The sequence below is a fragment of the Melospiza georgiana genome, chromosome Z, assembly GCF_028018845.1.
Source record: "Melospiza georgiana isolate bMelGeo1 chromosome Z, bMelGeo1.pri, whole genome shotgun sequence".
Lineage (NCBI taxonomy): Eukaryota > Metazoa > Chordata > Aves > Passeriformes > Passerellidae > Melospiza > Melospiza georgiana.
In genome coordinates, this window is record NC_080465.1 from 81,675,288 (window position 1) to 81,700,784 (window position 25,497).

General features: G+C 41.3%; 1 protein-coding gene across 3 annotated transcripts in view; it reads right to left on the reverse strand.

Moving 5' to 3' along the window:
* Window positions 1-25,497, reverse strand: part of DYM (dymeclin) — a 209,406-nt gene that overhangs the window by 89,283 nt on the left and 94,626 nt on the right. For 2 of the 3 annotated variants that reach the window (XM_058044201.1, XM_058044204.1), the window contains 3 exons: window positions 24,833-24,946; window positions 23,488-23,582; window positions 2,926-3,090 (listed from right to left, as the gene is read on the reverse strand). In XM_058044201.1, the coding sequence (XP_057900184.1) occupies window positions 2,926-3,090; window positions 23,488-23,582; window positions 24,833-24,946 (374 nt within the window). The remainder of the gene's footprint in view (window positions 1-2,925; window positions 3,091-23,487; window positions 23,583-24,832; window positions 24,947-25,497) is intronic. The other variant, XM_058044202.1, reaches the window with a different exon arrangement.

Sequence of the window (25,497 nt, forward strand, 5' to 3'; positions counted from 1 at the left end):
AAACCTGACAAACACAGAATGGTTTGGGTTGGAAGAGACCTGAAGGACCATCTGTTACCACACCCCTGCCATGGGCAGGGACAGCTCCCACTGTCCCAGGCTGCTCCCAGCCCCATCCAGCCTGGCCTGGGGCACTGCCAGGGATCCAGGGGCAGCCACAGCTGCTCTGGGCACCCTGGGCCAGGGCCTGCCCACCCTCCCAGCCAGCAATTCCTAATTCCCAATGTGCCAGAATCTGTGCCTGCCCTCTGGCAGTGGGAGCCATTGCCTGGGTGCTGTCCCTGCCTGCCTTGTCCCCAGGGGCTGTGCAGCTCTCCTGGAGCCCCTGGAGGCCCTGGCAGGGGCTCTGAGGTGTCCCTGGAGCTTCTCTGGTGCAGCTGAGCAGCCCCAGCTGTGCCAGGCTGGCTCCAGAGCAGAGGGGCTCCAGCCCTGGCAGCAGCTCCGTGGCCTCCTCTGCACTGGCTGCAGCAGCTCCAGCTCCTTGTGCTGCTGGAGCCGGGGCTGGGGCAGCTCTGCAGGTGGGCTCTCACCTGAGCCCAGGGGCACAGGGGCAGGATCCCCCTGCCCTGCTGCCCATGCTGCTTTTGAACATCTTTAATGAAAACATTAATATATTTGCACATAAAATGTACCAAAATAGTAATGAAAACTGTAATTTTTTATAAGTACAAAGACAGGCAATACCATCTGTGGGTATCAGAGCATCGTTGGAGACCTTCTGCTCTGGAATAAAATTTATATTCTTTGCCAAGAATACTAGATGGTGGGATGGTGATTTATGAATCACCATAATTAATTATCTTCTGCCTTTAGTAATTTGTAAATTCCATCTCTTCTCTAAACAGGCTAATCACACAATAAAACACTGTAGTACTTAATAGAGGATGGATGCATGGATTCAAACAAAAAGCTTTTGACATCTCACTTATTTGGTTGTATTCAATGCTACTTACAGACTTAGGCAAATTTCCTGACTGTACTTCTCTAATCATCCAATAAAAAAACAACAATGGAGAATTAGCCATAAAAATCAGCTACCTCTATATTTGTACAGCAGCAATTTATATTTCAAATCCTCTGTTCTCCTCCTATCTCAGAAAAAGATAATCTGCAATGAAAATCTGAGATTTTAGAATCTCCCAGATTGATGTACTCCAATATACCTCAACTGATGCATAAGCCCCATTTCAGAAAGTGATACCAGTAAAAAATATCCCCATCAGTTGTAGGAAGTGCAGAGTAACTAGATGAATGTTTTTCTCTAAAAACTTCACAAGCTCGTTACATGAAAACACACACAGTGTTATCAGTGCTTATTTTCATCCACAGCACACCTGAAAGATAAAATATCCACGGAGAAGCACTCAGTCTCCCAAGGGTGATTTTGTCAGCTCAATATGTAGCGCTGTTGCTGTACAGAATTACCAAAATTTCATGGAAGCAAGCTGGAAGAATTACACTATTTATTTTACATTTTCAGGCTATCATTTCTACATGTAAAACATTACATCTGAAAGAAGATTGTAGTGTAGACTGCACTTATTATTAGTATTCATTTTAAAATAAGCCTTTGAAATCTCAGGCTTTTGACTGCTTTAATACCATGTCCCTGTTCCAAATTAATCTGGAGAACACCCCTGGGACAGCTAGATTTTCATGTCCTGTTGAGATCTTCAGAGTAATTCTCCATCATTATGTACTACTATAATTTTTTTCTTTTGTACAAAAAGAGCTATTTCAGCTTGCATGCTGTATTTTCTTCCCTTGACAATCAAGCTGGTTTTACTTATGTTTACTGTGTGGTCCCTTGCTATTGTATGCTGGCTTAGCTGGGAAGCTGCATTTCCACCCTGGATGCCTTCCATGTTCTGATCAATTTTGTCACGCAATTTTTCCCTTGTTTTCCCAAAGCTTCTAGAGACTAGGTTAATACATTTAATTATCCACAGCATGAACAATGAAATAGTAAAACTTTAATTTTTACTTGGAGTCAACAGCTAAGAGAAATACTTTGGGTATGGCAAGTAGGACATACTTTTAAATTCACCCTTTTTACAGTTTATGTTAAGTATCTATAATTTCCTATCACAAAGTAGGATTTGGGGCTGATGGACTCTCATAATTCTTATTCTGTATAATTAAAAGGAATCAGACATAAAAAAAAAGGAGACATCTTTAATTGTCCCAAGTAACAATCAATAGAAGAGGAAATGGACTCAACTTCTGTCATGGGAGGTTTAGGTCGGATATTGGGAAAAATTTCTTAACCCCAAGGGCTGCCAGACACTGGCACAGCTGCCCAGGGCAGAGGTGGATTCCCCGTTTCTGGGGTGACTTAAAAGCTGTGTGGATGTGGCACTTGGGGACATGGGTCAGTGGTGGCCTTGGCAGTGCTGGCTAGTGCTTGGACTCGATCTTAGAGGGCTTTTCCAGCACAAACAATCGTGTGATTAACTTCCACGAAAACTTCCTGAACTTGAGGCAAAAGCTCTATCATTTCTACTCTTGGAAAGCAAATTATATAGACAATGTTACAAAAAAAACAATGGATGTCAAGAAGTATTAGACACTTGCATGTAACCTCTGCACCAATTCTAAACAAACTGTGCAACTGCAATGGAAGTTTTGTGAATCACACCTCAAGTTCTTATGTCAAGGCTTTGGAAATGGATTAAAATACTTTAACATAAAAAGCACTTAAAGCTTCCAAAGGCCAAAGAACTTGTATTCTAAATTTAAAAAGACAAACCAAACCATTAGTAGACTCCCATTTCTAACACACTTTTTAGAATATACATCAAGGATGTCATAAAGTCACAAACTATCCCCTTAGAAATCAAAATTATTCATCAGTTAACTGAAAACATGCACAGATCAGTCACAGGGCATGCAGCATGCAGTAAATGGAGAGGAGAGGTTAATAACCTGGAAGCATAGGATCTGAGAATGTGAGAACAAGTTAAAGACAAGAGTTCCTCTCCATTGTCACTGAGGGTCGAGAAGCAATGCTGCAGCGTAGAGCAGTGGGAGTGGGGGAAATACAGTTTGTCCAAGACATACACATATCTCCGCAAGTGGCGGCAGGTATAACTGAAAGACAAGGGTAGAGGGAGACAAAACAGAAAAAAGAGGTGTTTTCCTTTAAGAAAGCTAAGTCATGGTTTAACATCCCTGGCTTTTGTGCCAGGAGTCAATGGAAGGTGCCAAGAAAGCAATGGAGCGGTTTGACATAAAACAAACAGTTTCAAGAAACAGAGGGATCTGTTTGCCCCTGTGCCCACACGCTGGTTCTGTCACTGCTGCACGGGGAATTTGCCAAGTCTCACACATTAGACACAAGAATTTGAGCTTCTTTTGGGTGTGTGTGTCATTTCTCTCCCTTCTCCCCCTGTTTTTTGCTCCTGGCATCATCTTAAGAGAAGTTTTATCTCTCTGAATAAATGCAGGAGACTAGTCCCTGATTTACAAAGGTTACCTTTAAAAAAGACCTAAGAATGTTCACAAAATTTAACCGCCTTTCATGAAAACTGACTGTTTACTTAAAGGGGAAAAAATCATACTGAATTATTGCTCTTGTAGTCTGGGATTTCAGTGGTAGAGCACTCCTGTATTTAATTCTAGTTGTTCAAATGCGATGCTTAATCATAACAGAGTTACTCAATTAAGACCTGGCCAGCTTTTCCATGAAGACCTAGAGTCACTTCTATGAAGTAACTGCAGAGCAAGCAATAAAACATTTAAAATTGATATTAAGCAACCCTGAATGCACCTGAGTAAGAGATATACTGCCTATGCCTATGCACAGAATATCCTCCCACTCATAATGGAAAGGAAAATAAATTCATTAGTGTCGTTCACCCGCAACAAACTGCATCACTAAAAAACTCTGAGGCACATAGAAAATATAACCTCAACTACCTTTTATTATAGGGTTTGTATAGAAAATACTTCACTGCATAATAGTGCACAGCCCAGAGTGTGCCAAGTATGATGATGTGATGTGATGATGTGTCTCAGTGATCTTACAGCTGAACTTGGTAATCCTGGAAATCTCTTCCAACCTTAATGATCCTGTGATTCTAAGTTGCCCAGAAAGTGCTTCAACCGGCCCTATATACTGAGAGACAAAAAGGTCAGCTCATGATGGTGCAACCAGGCTCTGCTGTCCTCATCTGCAGCCAGGGCACATGGCTCTCTCCAGGCCAGACACACCCATGGAGTGCTAAACTGGGAAAGTTTCCCATGGAAATTTATGAAACCAAGTCTCTTCTGCTAACTTTGGCAAGAACCAACAACACCTGAACTCTAGGCGCCATCCAAATCAAAAAACCCCATTGTTTCATGGCATCATAGGTGGAAAATTGGCCCAGGGGTTATACACCCAACTATCTGCATTTCACAGGCCAGTGTCTCTCTAAATCCCTATGTGACATAGTCACATGTGCCTGAAACACTCTTTCCTGAGACATTTGTGTACCTCAGGGAAAAAAAAAACCAGGACAAAAAAGAGTGCCACCAACAGCTAATCAGTGCAATCAGTGGGACTCTCAGTCCAAGACTGCACCAAAACCAACCTCTCTCTCAACCTCCCTCTGCTTTGCTTTAAACAACACTCACTACTGTATTACACCAGTCCTATGTTTGCTTTGGAAGTTTAAGAACACAATATCCCTCTTGGCACTTCATCTGCAGACATGATAATTGTCAGGAGAAGAAGAAGCTCAAGGATGCCATTTCCTAAGCCTTCCTGCCTTTTCTGCTTTCCTGACCAGAGCACACTGTGAGCAAGGCAGGCTATTCTATTCACTCCATAGGCCAGGGATAGACAAGATAAAGGATTTACAGGGTCCCATACTAAAGAAAACCCTCAACCCACAAGCCTGCGCTTCCAGCTACCTGGAGAGGCCACATATTTTTTTCCAAAACCAAAATAAAGAGCATAATTTAGAATGATGATGCTTTGAAGATCTAAATGGTTTTAAGTCCACTGTTACCATTTACTATATTTAACCAGGCCTCTTACTGGAAAACTACTTCCAGCTATTCAACCTTGTTAGATTGATGAAGAAATTGAGCGGGTCTTCCACTGTAAAATCCCACGATGGTTTCAGTCGGAAGGGACCTTAAAGCTCTTCCACCTGCACATCCACCTTAAAGTCCCATCCCGTGCCATGGTCAGGGACACCTTCCACTGTCCCAGGCTGCTCCAAGCCCCATCCAGCCTGGCCTGGGGCACTGCCAGGGATCCAGGGGCAGCCACAGCTGCTCTGGGCACCCTGGGCCAGGGCCTGCCCACCCTCCCAGCCAGCAATTCCTCATTCCCAATGTGCCAGAATCTGTGCCTGCCCTCTGGCAGTGGGAGCCATTGCCTGGGTGCTGTCCCTGCCTGCCTTGTCCCCAGGGGCTGTGCAGCTCTCCTGGAGCCCCTGGAGGCCCTGGCAGGGGCTCTGAGGTGTCCCTGGAGCTTCTCTGGTGCAGCTGAACAGCCCCAGCTGGGCCAGGCTGGCTCCACAGAGAAAGTGATAGCAACTATCTTTGACCCCTGCCAACATTCTCCATAGATGGGAAGAACAGGACTTGATCCCATAATCACCATCACCATATACAGGCTTAACTGACCAACGGGGTGAGCTGACAGTATGTGGTGGAGGAAAAGAAGTTTTACCAAAACATCACCCAGAGGTTCTGGAGACACACCCAGGCTGACAAAGTGTCAGCAGCACTGCCCTCCATAGGCATTCCTATTTTCAAAGCTGGACTAGTCTACTGACAAGTTTGACTTTAAACTCACATCAAGAGCAATGCAAACCCCATAACTCCGTGACTTTCACAGCCACTTTGACCAGCAGAGCTTACATCAAATTGAAGACTAAGCATTTCTGTTATTAAATCCTCTGAAGTAAATCAGACTAAAATCAAGGCTTAAGAGCAGAATTCCTTTAAGACTATGTACATTAAGAGACATTGACATCAATTTTCAGTGACTGCTTGTGAGCTTGAAATAAGCTTACTTGATCCACCAGAAATGAGGTATCCAGCTACATCTACTTTTATTGAAATTTTTATTTTCTGCATGTTTTATGGGGCAAATTTGTTTTACTTTATAGCAAAAGGTGTTCGATCTTCAACTACAATACAGTATCTAAATATTTGAAAAACATTACTGCAAACAATAAAGACAATCATACTTGATTTCAGGTGTGCGTGTGTGTGCATGTGTGCTATTCAGGTATCCTGTTTACCTGGAAAACAGAACTGTAGCTTACACTGTACTAAAAATCCCACTTCAAAAGACTCTAATCTCCTCATATAGAAATCCATTTGATCAATATTTTGAATTCTGATACGACAACACGACAGTATTGATTTCTAAAAGCTTAAAGGTAGAATGCTTTGTTACAAAACTCTGTCAGGGAAATCTGGGTGGACTTGAGTTATCCCAATGAAAAAAAGGTAACTATTCATACATAACAGTAAACTATCACTCTATTTATGGTAATGAAAATAATAAAACTCCTCTCCTGCCTTCTCAGCACACAAAATACACAGTGGCATTCAACATAAGTATAAATTATGAACAAAATTCCATATGCTCCAGCAAAACTTCAAGTTATTGAAGTTCTTTGTCTTTAATGGCCATGAAAGCCACAAAACCCAAAACTTTCAGATCTAAAGCAACAGAGGTCAGCATCAGTATTTTGGAGACTAAAGTGCCAGGATTCTTTCTGCCTGGTAGTTCCCCATCTCTCACACTGCATCAGTTGGGACTTGCTGTGATTACAGAATATTACCTGGATGGAAACATAAACATGAAAACTCAACAATATCTTTAAGATAACAGAAGATGCTCAAAACTGACAGGCATGATGGCACAGCACCAAATTCAGTCCTTATAAAGTCAGAAAGCAGCATTTAGAAGGCTCCAAGGATTTAATCTCATAGGTATTTTTATAAGTTTCTTGTTTGTTTTTCATTTTCTCTATTACATATTGAGGATGGAGAATTGAAACACACTAAAATCGAACAAAACACAAAACTACCATAAAAATGCTCACTTGCTAATCATCAATAATGTGAATTTTGGAATAAAAACATACCTAAAGTAATTTGGTACCGTAAGAGACAGCACAGAGAACCTGACATCTGTGATGAAGCCTGTAAACTACCTGCTACCTGAGAATTTTTTCCTCTCATGTTTCTGGCATCCCTCAGTGATTCCTTCTCTGATCATGGCACTGTCTAATCTTGCCCAGCAGCTGGTATAGAGAGGGCAGGGAGGAAGCTGCAGTATTGGCTGACAAAAGAAAAAAAGAAAAGAGAAAAGAAAAAAAAAAAAAACCAAAAGGAAAAAACCTCAAATAAACCACATTAGTCAGCCATATCAACCTCCTAGAAAAAGAAAAAGAAAGTTAATTAAGTTAATTTGCTCAAAGGGATAATTGATCCTGCTTTTAAGTCTCCCCAACTTCTGAACTGTCCCTTCCTCTGCCACCCTGCAAGGGCAGCCTGTTCTCATCAAGAAGTGAATGCCTTCATCTGACTGCTGTGAGAATACTCGCACCCATTTACCCCAATCTTCTGTAATCCTGAAGCTCTGGTCCTCTGCCGCACATGTAGGGGAAACATGCAATTTCTACACATACACACAAAAATTAACCCAGCATATCTACATTTATTTGCAATTAAGTGCAGATTTGATGAACGCAAAGAAAAGTTTTATTTCGTTTTTCTTACCCCAGTCACTAAAGGTATTCTGATGACAGGAGTTAAGCAAGAGCATCAAAGACACACTTTAAAACATATGGGAGTTTGATGTGGAGAGCCAGAGGGAAGGTGGAGGTTGCCATGTGAATACAAGAGAATATTTTCAGTAGGAAGGGACCTACAGCTTTCTAGTCCAACTGCCTGACCAGCTCAGGGATGACCAAGTCAAACCATGCTAAAGCACTAGCACAGGGTGCCCAGAGCAGCAGTGGCTGCCCTTGGATCCCTGGCAGTGTCCCAGGCCAGGCTGGATGGGGCTTGGAGCAGCCTGGGACAGTGGGAGGTGTCCCTGCACATGGCAGGGGGTTGGAATGATACAAGACTAAAGGTATCCAAACCAATCTTCCAATCCAAACCATTTTGGGATTCCATGATGGACCATCTCTCTATTAAGGCTGTTCCAGGGTTCGACCAACCTCTCTGTAAAAAAATGCTTCCTAATGTCCAGTCTGAACCTCCTCTGGGCAATTTTGAACCATTCCCACCCATCCTTATCACCAGATCCCAGGGAGAAAAGGTGGCTCCCTTCCTCAGGAAGCTGCTGCAGGGAGCAATGAGGTTGTGCCTCAGCCTCCTTCTCTCCAAACCAGGCCAGCCCAGACTCTTCAGCTCCTCCTCACAGGACATTCCTTTCAGCCCTTTCGCCAGCTTTGCTGCCCTTCTCTGGAAGCATCCAAGGATCTCCACATCGTTCTCAGATGGTGTGTCCACAACTGCATGCAGTGCCCAAAATGACACTGCAACAACGCTGAGCCAAGTGGGACAATCCCCTCCCCTGACCAACTGTTTTTGCTGTGTGTGATGCACGCCAGGATGCGGTTTTCCCTCTGGGAATGCCATGGCACAAAGGATGTGACAGCTTCCTGCAGCTTTAGTTATCCCCCTGATCATGTGGAAGCCCTCCAAGCAACTTGTGTGAAACCAGCAGATAGTCAAAACCAACAAATAAGTAAGACTTTGCTGAAGATTCTTCCAAAGCTTCTCTGAAAATTTAAACATCTTAATTGGCCACTGAAATTATTTTGGTTTAGGTGATCATATCACTTCCAATATTTAACTCAACTCCACATTAATTCAAGAAATGAACATAAGGCTACAGCCACAGACTAAATCCCTAGCAAAAATAAGAGTTTGAAAACAAGAACTGTGGAAATTCATTACACATTTACATTCATTTTTTCATCCAAAATGTAAGACTTGAACAAGACAACAGTACTAAGCAAAACATGCAAAGCCACTTATTTGTTTCAACTAGAAAGATGATATTTTCTCTAGTGAAAACAACTGTTATTTTAAAATAGGCAAAGGCAAAAATGTAAACAGCACCAGGCCAACATCTTAATGACACAGAAAGGAAGCAAGCTGGACAGGGTATAGAAAAGTGGTATAAAACCAGTGTTCACTAACCCTTCTACAAACACAACCTAGGCTGAAACAGCATATACAGGATTCAAAAGAAAAATTCCCAGTTTAAGTAATCGTAATTCATAATCTTCTTCTTGGCACATGCCAGATTTTATGAGAGCTATAAATCTTTAACGTTATTGAGAAAAAGAAAGGTCTTGAAGACATACATGCCATGTGTATTAGCTCAGAGAAACTAGATTAATCTGCAGCAATAAAAAAAGCCAATTCTACTAAGCCTGATTAAATATTTAGGTCATATTGTTTCTGCGGCAGAATTTAAAAAATGCACAGCAAATAACATCTTTCCCTGAGCTTGAAGACTTAATCACTGTATTTTCAAAAGGCAGTTATGTTAGTATTTTCAAAAGGCAGTTATGTTACAACACGACTCTACAGGAAAGCCAATATGAAAGTCTTTAAAAGAAAAATAAATGAAAGTATAAGCTAATTAAACTAGCACATGTTAATCAACACGCTGAACTACCTCTGTCCACGTGGGCAGAACGTCACGACATGCATTACTGTTCATGTTTGATAATGTGAGTTCTAGGAAGTCCTATTAGTCACTACTCCTCTGTTCCCAAAGACAAACCCAAGCGAAATACATTCTGTACTCAAACACCAAATATATGGTAACAACAACTTATTAGATCATCCACTCCATGAGAACTGATTTCTATTCTGCCTGATATGTCACAAATTAATGTTATTTCATAAGGCACAAAGAGCTGAAAGGCAAATAATCTCTTTGCCTATATCAAAGCCAGGTTTGACAGGGCTGGGAGCAGTGTGGTCTAGTGGAAGGTGCCTCTGCCCATGGCAGGAGGGTTGGAATGAGATTATTTTTATAATCCCTTCCTACCATGGGCCAGTCTAGGATTCTGTGATTCTTGCAACAGTAAAATACATCATGTACATCATGCAAAAATAGAATTTTGGATTGAACTTTTCATTTGTGTTTAGTACACTGCCACTGATGACATGATGAACTATGGTACTGATGAACCACAGCAAAAATCTAATTGTCTATTTGTATTTCAGTACCAAGAACATTTTGAGAGACCAACATGCCCAGGTTCATGGAAAGATGTTCTGGGCTACTTTGGGGCAAGTTTCTGCCTCTGTGGTGTTAGCACAGTTAAACTGCTTAAGAAATTCCTCCTTTTTCATACAGTTTAGTATTTTTTGAATTATTATTCTTACATTAGAGTCACAATTAAGATGAAAAAGACCTTAGGGGGTCTCTAGCCCAACCTTCTGCTCAGAGCAGGGTTAAAACTGTATCCACACCTGAACAGAGGCTTATCAGAAGCCTCTCGGGGAGAGACTCTACAACATCCCTGTGCTGCTGTGCCAATTCTGCCATGACCATGAGAAATTGCATTTTTCCCTCAGCCCGGAACCTCCTGACCATCTTCTCTCATCTTCTTCCTGCCACACCCTTCTGTATAAAGAGCCTGGATCCAGCTTCTCATCAGCCTTCTCATACACATGGGAATGCTGCTCACCCTTTCTGTGACCCCCCCCTACTGCAGCCTTGCCCCAAAGCCTTCTCTCTTCCAGGCTAAACAAGCTCAGTGCCCTCAGCCTACCTTTCCACACCAGCTCCCAGCCATCATGCAGCCCTCCACGGGACTCCCTCCAGTCTGGAAGCCCCTCTGCTATGTCTAGGGGCCCAAAACCTGGATGCAGTTTTCCAGATGTGATCCCTCGTATTGCCACAAGTCAACACGCATGGCACTCTTGGATGTGTTTTACCAGATCCTGTGGACATGGATATGTCAGTTCTCAAGTAAGCCTGACTTGGTCCTTTTTCACTGCTGACACTTTCCTTCTTTCCTGATCCCCAACGAATGTCCTCTTCCAAGTAACATTCTCACAGATTTCTAAAATACTTCATTCCTGCAGGGCCTTCTTTTCAGATGCAACTACCCCTAAATTTATATCTTACATCATAAAGTGATGACAGGATTTTAAATTACATTACTGCAAAACAGCAGTTTGGTGGCGAGGGGTCACCATGGGGTTAAAGGTGCCATAACAACATAGAAAAGGATGAAAATTATTTAAATGCTTAAGAAGCGATTATTTGTGATAATGTGTCACAGATGTAAGTTCCCATGCCCTGAAGCAGCACTCTGTCACAGTACTGGCCAAATGTACACGACAGGCTTATGAGAGGAGTATTATCTTTATGCATGAAAGTATTTATAGTGAAGGAGGGCAAGGAAATGAAAGCCAAACAAGTTCTGGAGATGTCTGATAGACTGAAAACAAAATGAGAAATATATGAGATTCTTCTACGGAAAAGGCCAAATTACTTCTGTACAGATGAAGTTCTATCAGAAAGAACAAAAGGATTTATATATTAAAAGCAGACAGAAATAACTGATGACCCATAAGCAAAAAAGATCTAAAAGAGCTCAGAGGAAGTGTCTATTCAGTTCTGATGTTTCAGACAAAGGCAAAGGCTTTAATCACCCAGATGCACTGGTTACTTGGAAGGCACATATCGCCAGCAGCTTAAGAGATGCTTCTATGGGAATGTTGTTTTGGAAACCTCCTGTGCTTTTATCCTTTGGCTAGACACTTGTGATAATTCACAGGCTCTGTATGGGATTACAGGGATGCTACGACACCCTCATTAACACAGGCATTTGCATCTCCGTCTGCCTGAACCTGGAAAATCCTGCACCGGGAGACAGCGGCAACAGAGGGGACGGCACGCGAGGGCAGTGGTGTCTGAGCCCCTCTGCCCCACCCACCCAACACCCATCCATCCATCCATCCATCCATCCATCCATCCATCCATCCATCCATCATCCATCCATCCATCATCCATCCATCCATCCATCCATCCATCCATCCATCCATCCATCCATCCATCATCCATCCATCCATCCATCCATCCATCCATCCATCCATCCATCCATCCATCCATCCATCCATCCCTCCATCCATCCATCCATCCATCCATCCATCCATCCATCCATCCATCCATCCATCCATCCATCCATCCCTCCATCCATCCATCCATCCATCCATCCATCCATCCATCCATCCATCCATCCATCCATCCATCCATCCATCCATCCATCCATCCCTCCATCCATCCATCCTTCCATCCATCCATCCATCCATCCATCCATCCATCCATCCATCCATCCATCCATCCATCCATCCATCCATCCATCCATCATCCATCTGAGCCCCTGGTAACTGGGGTACTTGCAGACAGACCTCAGCACACAACTGAGTCACAGGAGCGTGCCTCTACAAAACTTCATAGTAAATTTGTTTATTCATTACAAAACTAAGTGCACTTACTTTACCTAAAAGCCTGTTATTTCCTAAACTTGCTGAAGGCCATTACCATTAAATAGGCTGAGTCATTCAATGGTTATAAAGACCTGCTGCACATTAAAGCTGTTAAATCCCGATTCTTTTGCCTGTACCTATAGTTTCACCCTCCATTTACAAATGTCAGATGATTCAATGTGCAATATTGTCTTTGAGAGCCACAAAAATGCCAGTGAAAATACATGGTGGTAGGAAATACCTCCATTTGAGTACTTCAGAGACTCAGAAATTTCATAGATTGTTATTTTCTATCCCCAACATCCATTAGAAAGCCTATTTGAAAATCCCCACTGAAGTGTGGGATCTGAAAGAACTGAAAATTTCCATGTGTGGTGGAAAGGAGGGAGGCATTTGGAGGGCACTGACACAGGTCAGTTGGGTATTGCAAAGCCCTGCTTCCCTCCCTGCAGCCACTCATACCTATCCTGACTTCACACAAGTGGAGAGGGACATTAGTTCACTGCAGTGCAGAGCTGGAAAAATACTAGACATATATAATGACATCAGTTAAAATGTGAAATAAGCAGCAGCCTGACAAGGAAAAAAAATATAATTAATGCTGTATTTTTGGCTACATTTTTGTTCCATACTAATGTTTACTTACAACCATTTTAGTTTGTCAGACAAATCCTTAAAAGTTCATTATTCATTTCTTCAGATCACAGTGCACGGTTTTTTCTAAAGGGAAAATTTCTAAACAGGAAAGAGTACATGTTGTATCAGAATAAAGCACTAATGAGCCAAATACCCTGCAACTGAGGATAAATTACAGGTTCAAGCAAGTCATTATCTTGAGTCACCTCTACTTCTGTTAAGGAACATGTCCCATAAATATGTTCCATTCAAAACAAACTGAGAAGACAAGACTGCAGTTTCTGGGATTCTACTAGAATGGCAAATAATAGTTTCTAAAAGAATTCCCTTGGTTTTTTAAATCTCAGAAAAATCTTATGTGGAACAACTTATTGGTTTAAAACAGTTTTTTTTTTAACAACACAAAATCTATAAAGATCACATCTTGATATCTCTCAGGTCCCTTCTGATTCAACCATTCTATGACCCCCTATTAGATATCCAAATCCCAAATAATACAATGGGACACAACCCAGCAAATACTGCAGTGGCCTTAAATTTTTTTCCAGCTAAAAGAAATCAAAATTGCATTAGCAGGAGTGGAATAATCCTACTTGATTTCTCATTTTTGCTTCCTGTAGCATTAAACATGCAGAAAACTTAAGTGACACAACTCAGAACAACCCCAGTCTACTCTGTAAATTCATCTGCAAAACACTGGAAGTCTATTAGAAAAATAGTTTTTTCTCTACGGTTTCCTCAGATATTTCTTCTTCTCTATCAGAAGATATTCACAAGATCAACAGTTTCAAAGGTTACACCAAAACAGAAAAGTTTAATGTTTAATTCCCCAATTTGAACACTCTATCAAGTTATACTGTTTCCAAAGAGCTTATGTGGCACAGTAACGATGAAAGGGCCATTCATAATAATTAAAGATGTCACAATGGGGCCTTCTCCCTCCTAACTCCAGCTCTGTGCGACACATGTGATGCTCTGGGTGCCCTGAAAGGCTTAAACACACCTCAGTTCTATGCTGATTTGAATCATACATCCTGCCAGGCAGTGACATGCAGTCTGTAAGACTCTGAAATATCACACGACTTTCTGGGATGGTGGAAGAAAAATTAGTTGTAGTAGTTGTACTAGGGCCTTGTCCCCCAAAAATGACAGGATTATCCTGCTGGTTGTTGCCTATAAGTCAGCAGAGATACAAACAGTGGTCCATGAAAGAGCAAACTACCTTGTACAAAGTTGAGCTTTCAGAGTGGTGCACGTTTTGATACTAAATATCTTTTAAAGCCAAATCAGCAATCAAACTGTCATTTTTAAGGAGTCCTGTGGCCATTAAGTTCAGAGCAGAAGGTAAGATAGTTTAACTGCTCCGGTCCATGCGAGAAAACCCCGACACAGAGAGAGGCAACTGCTCCCCCAGTACGCCTCCATGGCTGACACGGATCCAATCTGCCCATCTGGGGAGCCTCTATGACCCGTGAGCTGGGGCTCCTGGGCTGCAAACACTTCCAACGGCATGTGGGGCGCTCAACTGCTTGTGCCAGATGGGGGACGAGGGTATTACTGTCCCATCAGATGCCCACTCAGAATCCCCAGCAGGTTCAACCAGGCTTAAACCAAGTTCAATGATATTTCCATGTTGGAAACAGCTGATATCAGCCTAAAACCTCACCTCCATATGTTACACACAGGCAAAAACAGGCAAGCACACATGGGGTACTGCTCTTGCTGTTGACATAGCTAAAGCAGCATTTTAGTACATTTGACCACAAATACACCAAATTCTTAGTAACAAAGGATGCTTCTTTCCTCTTAAAAAGTAACTCATTCTATTTACATCCCTAAGTCATGCCAGCAAGAGCCCATTTGCTACCAATATTCTCTTTTCCCTTGTCAGAACAATTGTTGTCTTCCCTTTTGTCACAGCCTTTCCCACTAATTGCAATGACACCTCCCAATTTTGGAATGGCTGATCAGCTTATAAGCTTCCCCACAGCTAATCTAGGTCAACAAGCTACTAATAAGGCCAGCATATGTTTCTTTTATTTAACGCTATTGAGATCTTTATAAATCGCTTCTGTCTCCCAATAAAAGGCACCCCAGGGATTCAAGACCCTCTGTGGGTTTGAGGAGTAACAGTGACAGAGCAGAGAATGAGGGGTATAAAAAACACTGCACACATAGTAGGGAGCCCATGCCTGTGGATTGCTCAAGGAAGAGAAGAAAAAGCAGCCCAAGGTCTCACCAGGTGACTCAAACAGTGTCTCCAGGTATCCTACTGCACACACAACCTTGGCTACTGGCAGCCCACAGGTGAAAAGCAAATTAAAGTTGTTCAGAGGCCTGAAGTTGCCTGATGTGCCATTTCCACAGTGTCCTCTTTCAAACATAGCCTGAGCATGAGAATATCATGAAGGCCCTTTTTCTGAGAAGACATAAGTTTTCACTCTCCGTGGAATGCTTAATAAAAATGAGATTACCACTTTTGCTGCACTACATAGGGGTCAAAAAAATTCTCATTATAAAGCAGTTTCCCATAAACAGAGTATAGTTTTATCACAGAAACACAGAATGCCTTGTGTTGTAAGAGATTTTCAAGATCATGTCATTCCATCCCCCTACCATAAGCAGGGACACCTTCCTCTGTCCCATGCTGCTTAAAGCCTTATTCAGCCTGGCCTTGGATGCTTCCAGAGACCCAGGAGGAACCACAGCTTCTCTGGGCATCCTGTGCCAGTGCCTCCACACCCTCACACCCAGGAATTTCTTCCTAATATACCATGTAACCCTGCCCTCTGGCAGAGAGAAGCCATTTTATATCCAGGCTAGACAATAAATGCTTTCTTTTCTGAGAAGAATGTTACAAACTATTTCAAAGTTAAGAAGCACTAAATTGTCTTTGAGGATTTTAATTCTTATTTCTGAGGCAAACTCAACCAGTCGGTTATGCAGCCTTCCATTCTGAAGAGAATTTATTGCTAGAACCCGTATCTTACAGCACATGGTAAATACCACCCAGGTGAAGGATGGAGAGAAAAATCAATACAGATTTTTCAAAGTAACAAATTCACCAGTCCAAGCACAGAATGGCAACCTAAGTTTGTTGGGATGAACAGGTCATCAGCTACTGCTTTAAAGCAAACACAGAAAATTAAACAAGCTGGTTAAGTTGCAGATAAACCTGAGGCTATATTCACAGAAATGCTCTTTGCCTGTTCACCTCAGTGATATGAGGTCTGCATGGAAATAATCAGGGATAGGAATTACTAAAAGCCACCTTTTTTATCAGCAGGTTCCCCTAAAGCATGGAATTGGAGAGTAGGGCTGTGGGGCTTCCTGCACTGACAGTGAAATTAACATAAGCCTGAGGTTAAAAATCACATTTAGAAAATCTAGCAAATAGTCATACTATTGTGATAACTATCATTGAAATAATTTCTTTCTAGCACAACTTATATGTGATTCAAAAGAAGACAAAAGTTATCTTTTATTCTTGAACAGCTCAGACTGGAGGTACTTGAGTTTCACTATCAGAAACCAGGGATTTTTGACTATTCCCCTCACGTTATTTGCAGAGGCAGATTTCACTGCTTTAGTGAAACTGTTCATTACCCTCAATTCCTTCCTTTCTTCTATTCTTTTGATTAAAAAAAGAATGGGAAAGCTGATGCTCAGAGGGTTCACTATTGAGCAGTACAAAGCTGATGCTTAGAGGGTTCAGTGTTTAAAAGCTCTGGCCACAGGGCACTAATTCCACGCAGCTTCATCGTTTATTATGTTATAATTTAACCTGTGAAGTCTCTCAATGTCTGCTGCCATGGGAGCAGGAGCAGCCTCTTTTCTCTAGGGGCTGCCATTGTGAACACTTCCCTGGTATGATTAAGAGATCAGCAAACTGAGATTTAATTTAATGGCCCAATTAAGAGATGAAGATTTGAACCCAGGTTGTAAAACCCTTGCCTACTGATCATTCCTACAGTACCATTACAGCCTGGCCAAGCCCAGGCTCCTGGTGTCCATGGTGTGATACAAATCTGTGTGTTTCAAACCATCCCCAGAGCTGTGCAGCTCTAAGCAACATAAACCCCGCGCTCCAACAGTACCAACGGAGAAGGAATGGAGGAGGGTGGAATCAGCTTTCATGTTGTGTGTTAATAAATGTATAGGTTATAAATCAGTCTTACTAGCATGAACATCTTACTAGCATTATCTTGCTTTTTGATTACTGAAAGCTGACATTCCTGGAATTAAAGAGCCTTTCAAAATAAGGTTTCCTAGTGTCAAAGGACTTCAACTCCCAAATCTGGAACAATTCTAGGAAGTTTTTAATCTGAAAAACTGCTCTAATTTAACCCCATTCATTTCCCTGCTGTAAGAAAGATGCCAGAACTACGAGCTTAATAAAATTACTGCATACTCTATTCACCTAATTCTATTTGCTCAATTTAGATATCTCAGTTGAAGTCTAAAATGCCAACTTAGCTCAAATCTTATAATTTAAAAATCACAACTCCTGTATGAGAAAAAACACTTCTGTTCTATACCCACATTTCCAAATGAGAATTAAATTAGAAAGCACACAAGTTGGAAGCATTAATGCAGCAACCTGGATTATGCTTCCAAGTTTTTCCCCTTAAGATGCACCTTTGATTTTACGAACTCCATCTCAGTAGTTCTCTGCTCCAACTATCCCATTACTATTCTCCAATCGTAGAGGAAGCTCTCTGCTAAAGAGCATCCCAAAAGCACTGTGGACATCAAAGAAAAAAAGGCAGGAAAACCAGAAAGCTTAGAGTCTAAAGTTGTGTGGGAGACAAATTTGTTTATCTTCCTATGTGAGCAGCCTAGAGAATTTTGAGCCAGCAATTACATCTCATTATTGGCACTACTAAATGATATTAAGCAATTGGCAAATTTTAATTTCATCACACTCACACGCTAACAATTTCAGATGTTTCAGTTCAATGTGGCCTCTAATACATGGGTCAGATCACACAGGTCTTGCTCCTCTATAAGTATTTTTTTTCTTTGTTGAAACACAGTGATTCATACAAATTTTTCTGACCAAAGAATGGATGAAGAGCAGCCCTGGGAGAAGGAGCTGGGGGTGCTGTGGGTGAGAGCTGGGCCTGCCCCAGCCTGAACTCCCTGCCCTGGGCTGATCCCCAGCGTGGGCAGCAGGGCAGGGGGATCCTGCCCCTGTGCCCCTGGGCTCAGGTGAGAGCCCACCTGCAGAGCTGCCCCAGCCCTGGCTCCAGCAGCACAAGGAGCTGGAGCTGCTGCAGCCAGTGCAGAGGAGGCCACGGAGCTGCTGCCAGGGCTGGAGCCCCTCTGCTCTGGAGCCAGCCTGGCACAGCTGGGGCTGCTCAGCTGCACCAGAGAAGCTCCAGGGACACCTCAGAGCCCCTGCCAGGGCCTCCAGGGGCTCCAGGAGAGCTGCACAGCCCCTGGGGACAAGGCAGGCAGGGACAGCACCCAGGCAATGGCTCCCACTGCCAGAGGGCAGGGTTGTATTAGGTATGAGGAAAAATTTTATTTACAGTTACTTTAAGGAAAACATTGGACAGGGTTTCGAGCAACCCAGTCTAGCAGGTGTCCCTGTCCATGGAATGGAAGGTGGAATGAGATAGGCTTTAGGGTCCATTCCCACTGAAACTATTCTGGGATCGTATGAAATAAGTTGCAGTAGCAATTCATTGTTCCTCTAGAAACTCACACATTACAGCTTAAAGACAATTTTCAGTTCAGCATAAGCAGGGCTTTAAAAGCACTGTTTAAAGTAACATCCTGTACTCTCTTTCCTAAACAACAGTCATAAACATTTTTGTTCAGGAAAATCCCATCAGACTTCTGTAAGAGGAAACCATACCAAAGAAATTAAATTACTAACATAGAAAACCATAAAGCAAATAAATGGTTTGGTTGGGGAGCTGAAACTTCTCAAATACAGCAGTATGTATCATCAAGGGTAGCAATTTTCACAGTAGCTTAAGAAACACAATCAACCCTACAAAAAGATGAAGACTTTTTTTTTACTGAAGAGTAAAAAGGGCATTCAGGGCTTCATCCTCCTCTCGGATTTGAGGAACTACAGTAATGCAGTCAGACTTTACAAGCACTGATGTTTAAGGACATCCCTCACAACTTATTTTTTTAAAAGAAATAAACAGTGTTTACAGCTGGTACACAGGCTTCCAACTTTGCTCTCCAAGCAGGTACAGCAGGGCTGTGATGACACTCAAGCACAACCTACTGCATCCCACAGCATGCACAAGTTACACACGTCTCTGATCTGTGCCCCTTAAAGCACACATTCTTCTCTAATTCCATTTGACTCCTACCAGCATCAAGAGAATTTACACAAACCTCTCTCCTCATGTCATTCCCTGAATCTCACTGAAACCTCTGTGACTACCAAAGAAATCAACACCAGTGCAACAACAGAATTCTTGATGTCTCACATAGCCCTGCACATGAGCAGCTGCGGTGGTTATGTAGAACAAATGGAAAACTGGATGGTGTTTCTAACCCCATGAAATCATTTGATGTTAAAAGTCCACGTCTAATTAGTGAGGTGCATGGCAACCTCTAGTGGCATATGCCTGCTTAGGAAACAGAAACATTCCAAAGCATGAAGCTGCAGGAAAAGCATTTGCCTGAAGTGATCAGCCCTTTTCTTGTCACTAATTTTATTAGAATGACATGAAGAGGAGATGCCAGAACACAGCTGATCTGTGCAAGACCCTCCAAGTGTTACATATACTACAGCAGTCAGGCAAGCTGCAGAAAAGCCAGATATCATGAATGAAACCTGTTGCCAAATAGGTTAAAGGAATCAATGCAAACTGACTTGCAGTGCTGAGTGACAAACTGAATACTCGCTCTACTATGCAGGTACATTTAAATATAACTTTAAGATAATACAAACAGCAGCACTCCACAGTGCAGTGCAGTACCACCCTCAGCAATCTGCTGATAAAAAAGCTCTGAGTAATTAAATACAAACCCATGGTAGCAGTGCATAGAGAATCTCAGAATATTCTGAGCTAGAAGGGACCCACAAGGACCTTAAGAGTCCAACTCCTCAGTGAATGGCCCATACAGGGATCAGAGAAGGCAAGGATTTCAAAGTCAGGGCAATCTACAACAGAGGACATCCAACACTAAGAGAACCCTGGATCTTACTAGGAAACATCTATTACTTCTATTTTTAACTTCCAGCAGCTGCTTGTGATAGATTTATACAAATCAGACAATTTTCATGCTTTGCTGAAACGTGATACAAATTACCCAACATTATGAAGTTGTATTTTACTGAGCTCTTAAGTGCACAACATGAATATTCCCAGCTCATTCTTTCACAGAAAATAGTCTTCAGAATTTAAAACAATTGGCTGTCTCTGCTCAGAATAGGATTAGGAAAAAGCCTGTGTGGAAATGGAATTAATTCTCACATTAAGGAAGGAGTCATTAGAGCATCTGGTGAGGTTTAAATTATTACTGTCTATTCAGTTGTATTGCTAAGCAGATTTTAAGTGTTTCAGAGCTACTTAATTTAGAAACCTATACCCTGAAATACTTCATGTTATATAAATACTATTTTGTTTTTCCTTCACAGAAAACGCTTTCTGATTAAGATGCTTGTACTCTGACGGTGAAGCAGAATAGGAGCATAAACATATATATATATTCTGCTTTGTCATCATGAAACAAAGCTGGGTCCATCACTGCTGGCAAAATTTACTAATTGTGGATAACAGACTTCTGAAGGCAGAAAAAGGAAGAACCATATATGATTTAAATACCAGCCCTTTAAGAAGTACATGTATTTTTACTGCTTTTCTTGGTAACTTAAACTTCATAGCAAATCTAGTGTATTTTGAGAGGAAATCAGCTCAAAATACTCCCTCCATCGTGATTAAACCTGCCAAGGAGCCCAAGGCTGTAAAGTTTCTGAGAAGAAAATGCAGTAAAGTCTAACAGGAGACAGGCTGCTCCTGGAACTGGCTCTTCCTTCCAGCCTGCTCATGTCCTACTCCCACAGGACACTTTAAAAATGTATTAAAATCTGTTGTAAAGTCGTGTCTTTTGATTTACAAGCAATCATGATCACAGCGACAAATTAAATTCCAGCCTTGGTGGTCATTTTTCCCTACTGTCCAGATGTACAGTTTTCTAATTCCAGAATAATATCCTCTTTCCCTAATACTCCTCTTGTTTTTGCTGGTTCTGTTTCAAATCTAAAGTCACCTCCTTCATTACAATTTCCACTTATAATAATATGAGTGCCCGGCTACAATAAGACAGAAGCTTAAAACCAACAGCATGGAATGCCTTTGGACTATTTAAGAATGTCATAGTATACATAATAGAGATCTTATTGCCTTTGGTTTGCTTCTTCAGCTGATGAGTATGACCATTTTCTCTACTAACCCTTACATTACTTCCAGGCAGAACAATACAGCTCCAACTCTGCCAGCACCCAAAGGCTGGGATAGCCAGCATCCTTCTCTCTGCTGTCCTACCAGACTAACATGTCTACAATTCTCCAAATGCACTGACATCTCAGACTAATTTACAGAATCACAGAATAGAACTATAGAACCATTTAGGTTGGAAAAGCTCTTGATGACCATTGATTCCAACCATTCCCCCAGCATGGCCCAAGGCCACCACTGACCCATGTCCCAAAGTGCCTCATGGCTTCTAAACACCTCCAGGGATGGGAACTACAACAGCTGGACTCAATGATCTTCCACTCTGACAGAATCTCCTTTCCCTATTTTCTGCCATTCACCCCCTTGCCTTCTTTCTGCATTCATCAGCATCAAGCAGCAGAATAAGTCTTGTCTGCTTCCAATAAGAATATCACAGCTAAAAATCAAGCAGCATTGTTAAAGTTATGTTGTAACTATTCAGGTTGAGAGACATTAGGAATAAGGCTCTCAAACATTAGAGGATCCTAATAAAAAGCTGCATGAAATGAGTGAAAGTGAAATTCTTGGGTCTTGAGACTAGCAAGTAACTGGTTCCTGCCCCTAATATACTCAGAAGGACACATCTCACTTTGGGCTGCAGAAACAGCCATAGAATAAAACAGAACAAAATCAGAACCCAGGATTCTAGGACCAAGCTCTGAAGTGGCAAATGAAGTATCACAGTAAGAACCAGACCAAGTTTTTGAGAGTCAGAGAATTGTATCTCACACCACACCAGGATCTCTGATTTCAGAACATTTAAAAGGCTTGGAAAATTCAGACTTCAAGTCTATGATTTGAGAAATGAGCACAGCAAATATTTAAGACAATGTCTGTGGCAAGTAAGGGGAAAATAGCTCCATTTCAAACTCTGAACCCTCTTTACTTCTGCCAAGGGTATGAAAAGAGGGCAAGTGTAAGGCAGGTGAAAGGCACCAACACAATGCATTCATTGGTAACCTGTCCTCCTTATACCACCAACCATTTTCAAAGGAGAAGTGTCTTGGAGAGAATTAAATCCTTAAGAACAAGCTGTATGTCATGTTAACCCAGTCCTTGACAAAGTGTACAGGTACACAATTATTATTTTTGGCACGCAGTCTGTACCTGACAAGCCCTGTAACAATTTATTCCAGATCACATAAAAAAGGACCTTCCTAGTTTCCCTTGGAGCGTGGAGCAGGGCTGGCTGCCAAGATGAGAGGGATGCCTGGCACAGGGTTACCTGCCTTTACAATGTGCTCTGTAGCACAGAAACACAATAAGAAGGACCAACTTCAATATCTGCTTCTTCAAAGTTCTGGCCTTGTTTTACAACCAGAGCAGATACTGACTATTGACTACTATACAGGATAATAAACTTAATCATTTGGAAAACATAGATTTAGGCTTTATTGCCCATATTTGCAGGGTATTGTCACAAAATGATCATTTAATTATGTCTGATTTTAAAAATAGACCTTTTGCCAAATATGCAGGAAAAAATAAATAGAGAATCCATGTTGTGTAGTGCTTGAGAACCACCACTCAGTGAATTTTTATAATAACTGAATACATGACTGAATTTGCAATTAAAATAAACCCCTGAAAACCTTCTGTTTTGAAGGCAGATATTGAGCTGTTCTGTTAAGAGGATCAAAAGGCAGAAGTTTCTCAGACAGAGAAACTAGTATTTTTACTGTCCATTCAGAGCAGGTTCAAATATAGAGATATTAAGACTTACTCTGGGATTATTTAGTTACTCAGTTATCATTTCTGCTGTTTAGTTCATTGGTATCTACAAAGGCATATAAAATTAATGTTTCTGTACTACTAAGGCATACAAAATTCAAGCTTCTCTACTCCAGAGTTTCAGCAGAGATGATTTTTCCAGCAGGGTTTTTATATTTACCTGATGATCCTCTGAGCAGCATACTGATGAAGCGAGCGGAACTGTGCCGACATATTTGCTAAGGCTGCCAGACAATTTGTGTGAAGGTATTTGTCCTGTCAGAAAGAAGAGGAAAGATAAAAAAACCAACACATCAAACTGTTGGTTGGATATGCATTGACACCTCTGGCAGGAGTAATTCAAAAGACTGAGTAATGTATGTTGTTTTTAAAGTACAGGAAGAAATGCAAAGCATATATACTCGGTGAGGTTTGAACATGCTTTCTTAAAATATCAGGCTTATAAAAGAGTGATTCCATACAAATTTCAGAGTGTATACATACATATATGTATAGGTATGTTTGTATTTGTCTTTCAATGTTCATTTACAGTTGCACCACAGCTGTAACATATACACATAGACATTTTCTTCCTCTTTACCTTTCTCTCTCTCCCTTTTGTAGTCTTATCCTAAAACTTCCTACTTCACAACTTTGAAGTAAGGGACAATCATACCTTACTTCAGAGCACTGGTCCCCATTTCAGAATCCCTGAAACCATTTGGCCAGATAAGCATTTATCTGATGCCCTTTCAAAGTCAAGGGTTCTCACAGAATGAAACTTGTCTGCTTATCCAATCCAAAGGGGATTTATTCCCCTATTCAAGTCTAAAATATTCATTTACATAAAAAAAACAGATTCTAAATATTCCAAATATATGCCAAATTTGTTATTATTCCTTCCAATTCTTTTTATCATATAAGTAACATCCTTAATTTTTGCAGTTAAAATGTATTAAAGGTTTTATGTAATAAATTCTGTGCCTTGGATTGTTGAAAATATTCAGAAATGCATGATACTATGTTTGCATTTGCAAAAAAGATAAAAAACCAGTTGTGCATTGAAAAATGCACAAAATCAATCTAGGCTATAAGGCTCTGAAATTAAAGCAGTTTTGCTTTGCCAGAGCTCAGAGGTCTTGAGGCCTAGTCCCTGACACACTTCCTAAAAAACTAACAATAAATAGACCTGAAATTCCTACTTTTAAGTCATTCAGAGAGGTAAACAGCCTATAAGGAATCACTTCTTCTCCTGAAACTAAAGAACTCTTTCTTCTCAACTGAAGATGGGCTTAATGCCTGAATGAAGATCTTTAGAGAACCATTCTCAATGAACTGGAAGACAACACGGAAATTGTGTTTCAAGTTCACAAACACTTAGTTAACACAGCTGATCTATTTTCTTCCTTTCTGCAAAAGCAGATGACAACTGGATGCAATAGAATTAATAAAATCCCACCCCCTGTTTGAAATTGAATTCAAGCTGCTGAGGTTAGGAATTCACAAGTGCTCAACACAACTCTTACCCTTGTCCGTGTCATGTTGTACTGGATGGTTCTTATCACAACCAGTATCAGAAGACTCCCAAGTGAGATCTCTGTTAAGACACGCTCAGCATACCAAGTAATGTTTTTCAGTATCTGCAAAGAGAAAAAATTAAAAGAAAAAGGCTCTTCAGCACCTAGGTCTGAATAAGAAGATAGGAAGCTGTCTGGAGTCTCAAATTCCTTAAGACACAAAAATTTGTTTCCAGTCTCAAATGTTACTTAATTTTTGTACTCCAAAGCATAATTAGAACAAAATTAAAAACAACAACAAAAAAAAGTCAGACCTCTGCAGCATTATCACCTAGTAGATCTCATCAACTTTAAGTCATATGGAAATATAGCAAGTGTAGAAAGATGATTACATTTGGCATTTGCTAATTTCTATGCCCTGTGCCACCACACTTATATACTCATCTTTACCCTTGACACTTTATGAAGTCTCCATTTACACCCAAGACACCTGAATAATTCTGCCAAAGCCTTGCCATTTTCCCTCATCACTGGCTGAGCAAGAGGCAGCACACAGGAGCTCTGACTGATGGGCAAGAGCTGAATGTCGGGGGCAGATCAACAGTGTGTTGGCTTCACACTGAAGCATTTCCCTTGAAAAGTATGAAGTCTCTTCCCCTAAGACTGTGAGAAAG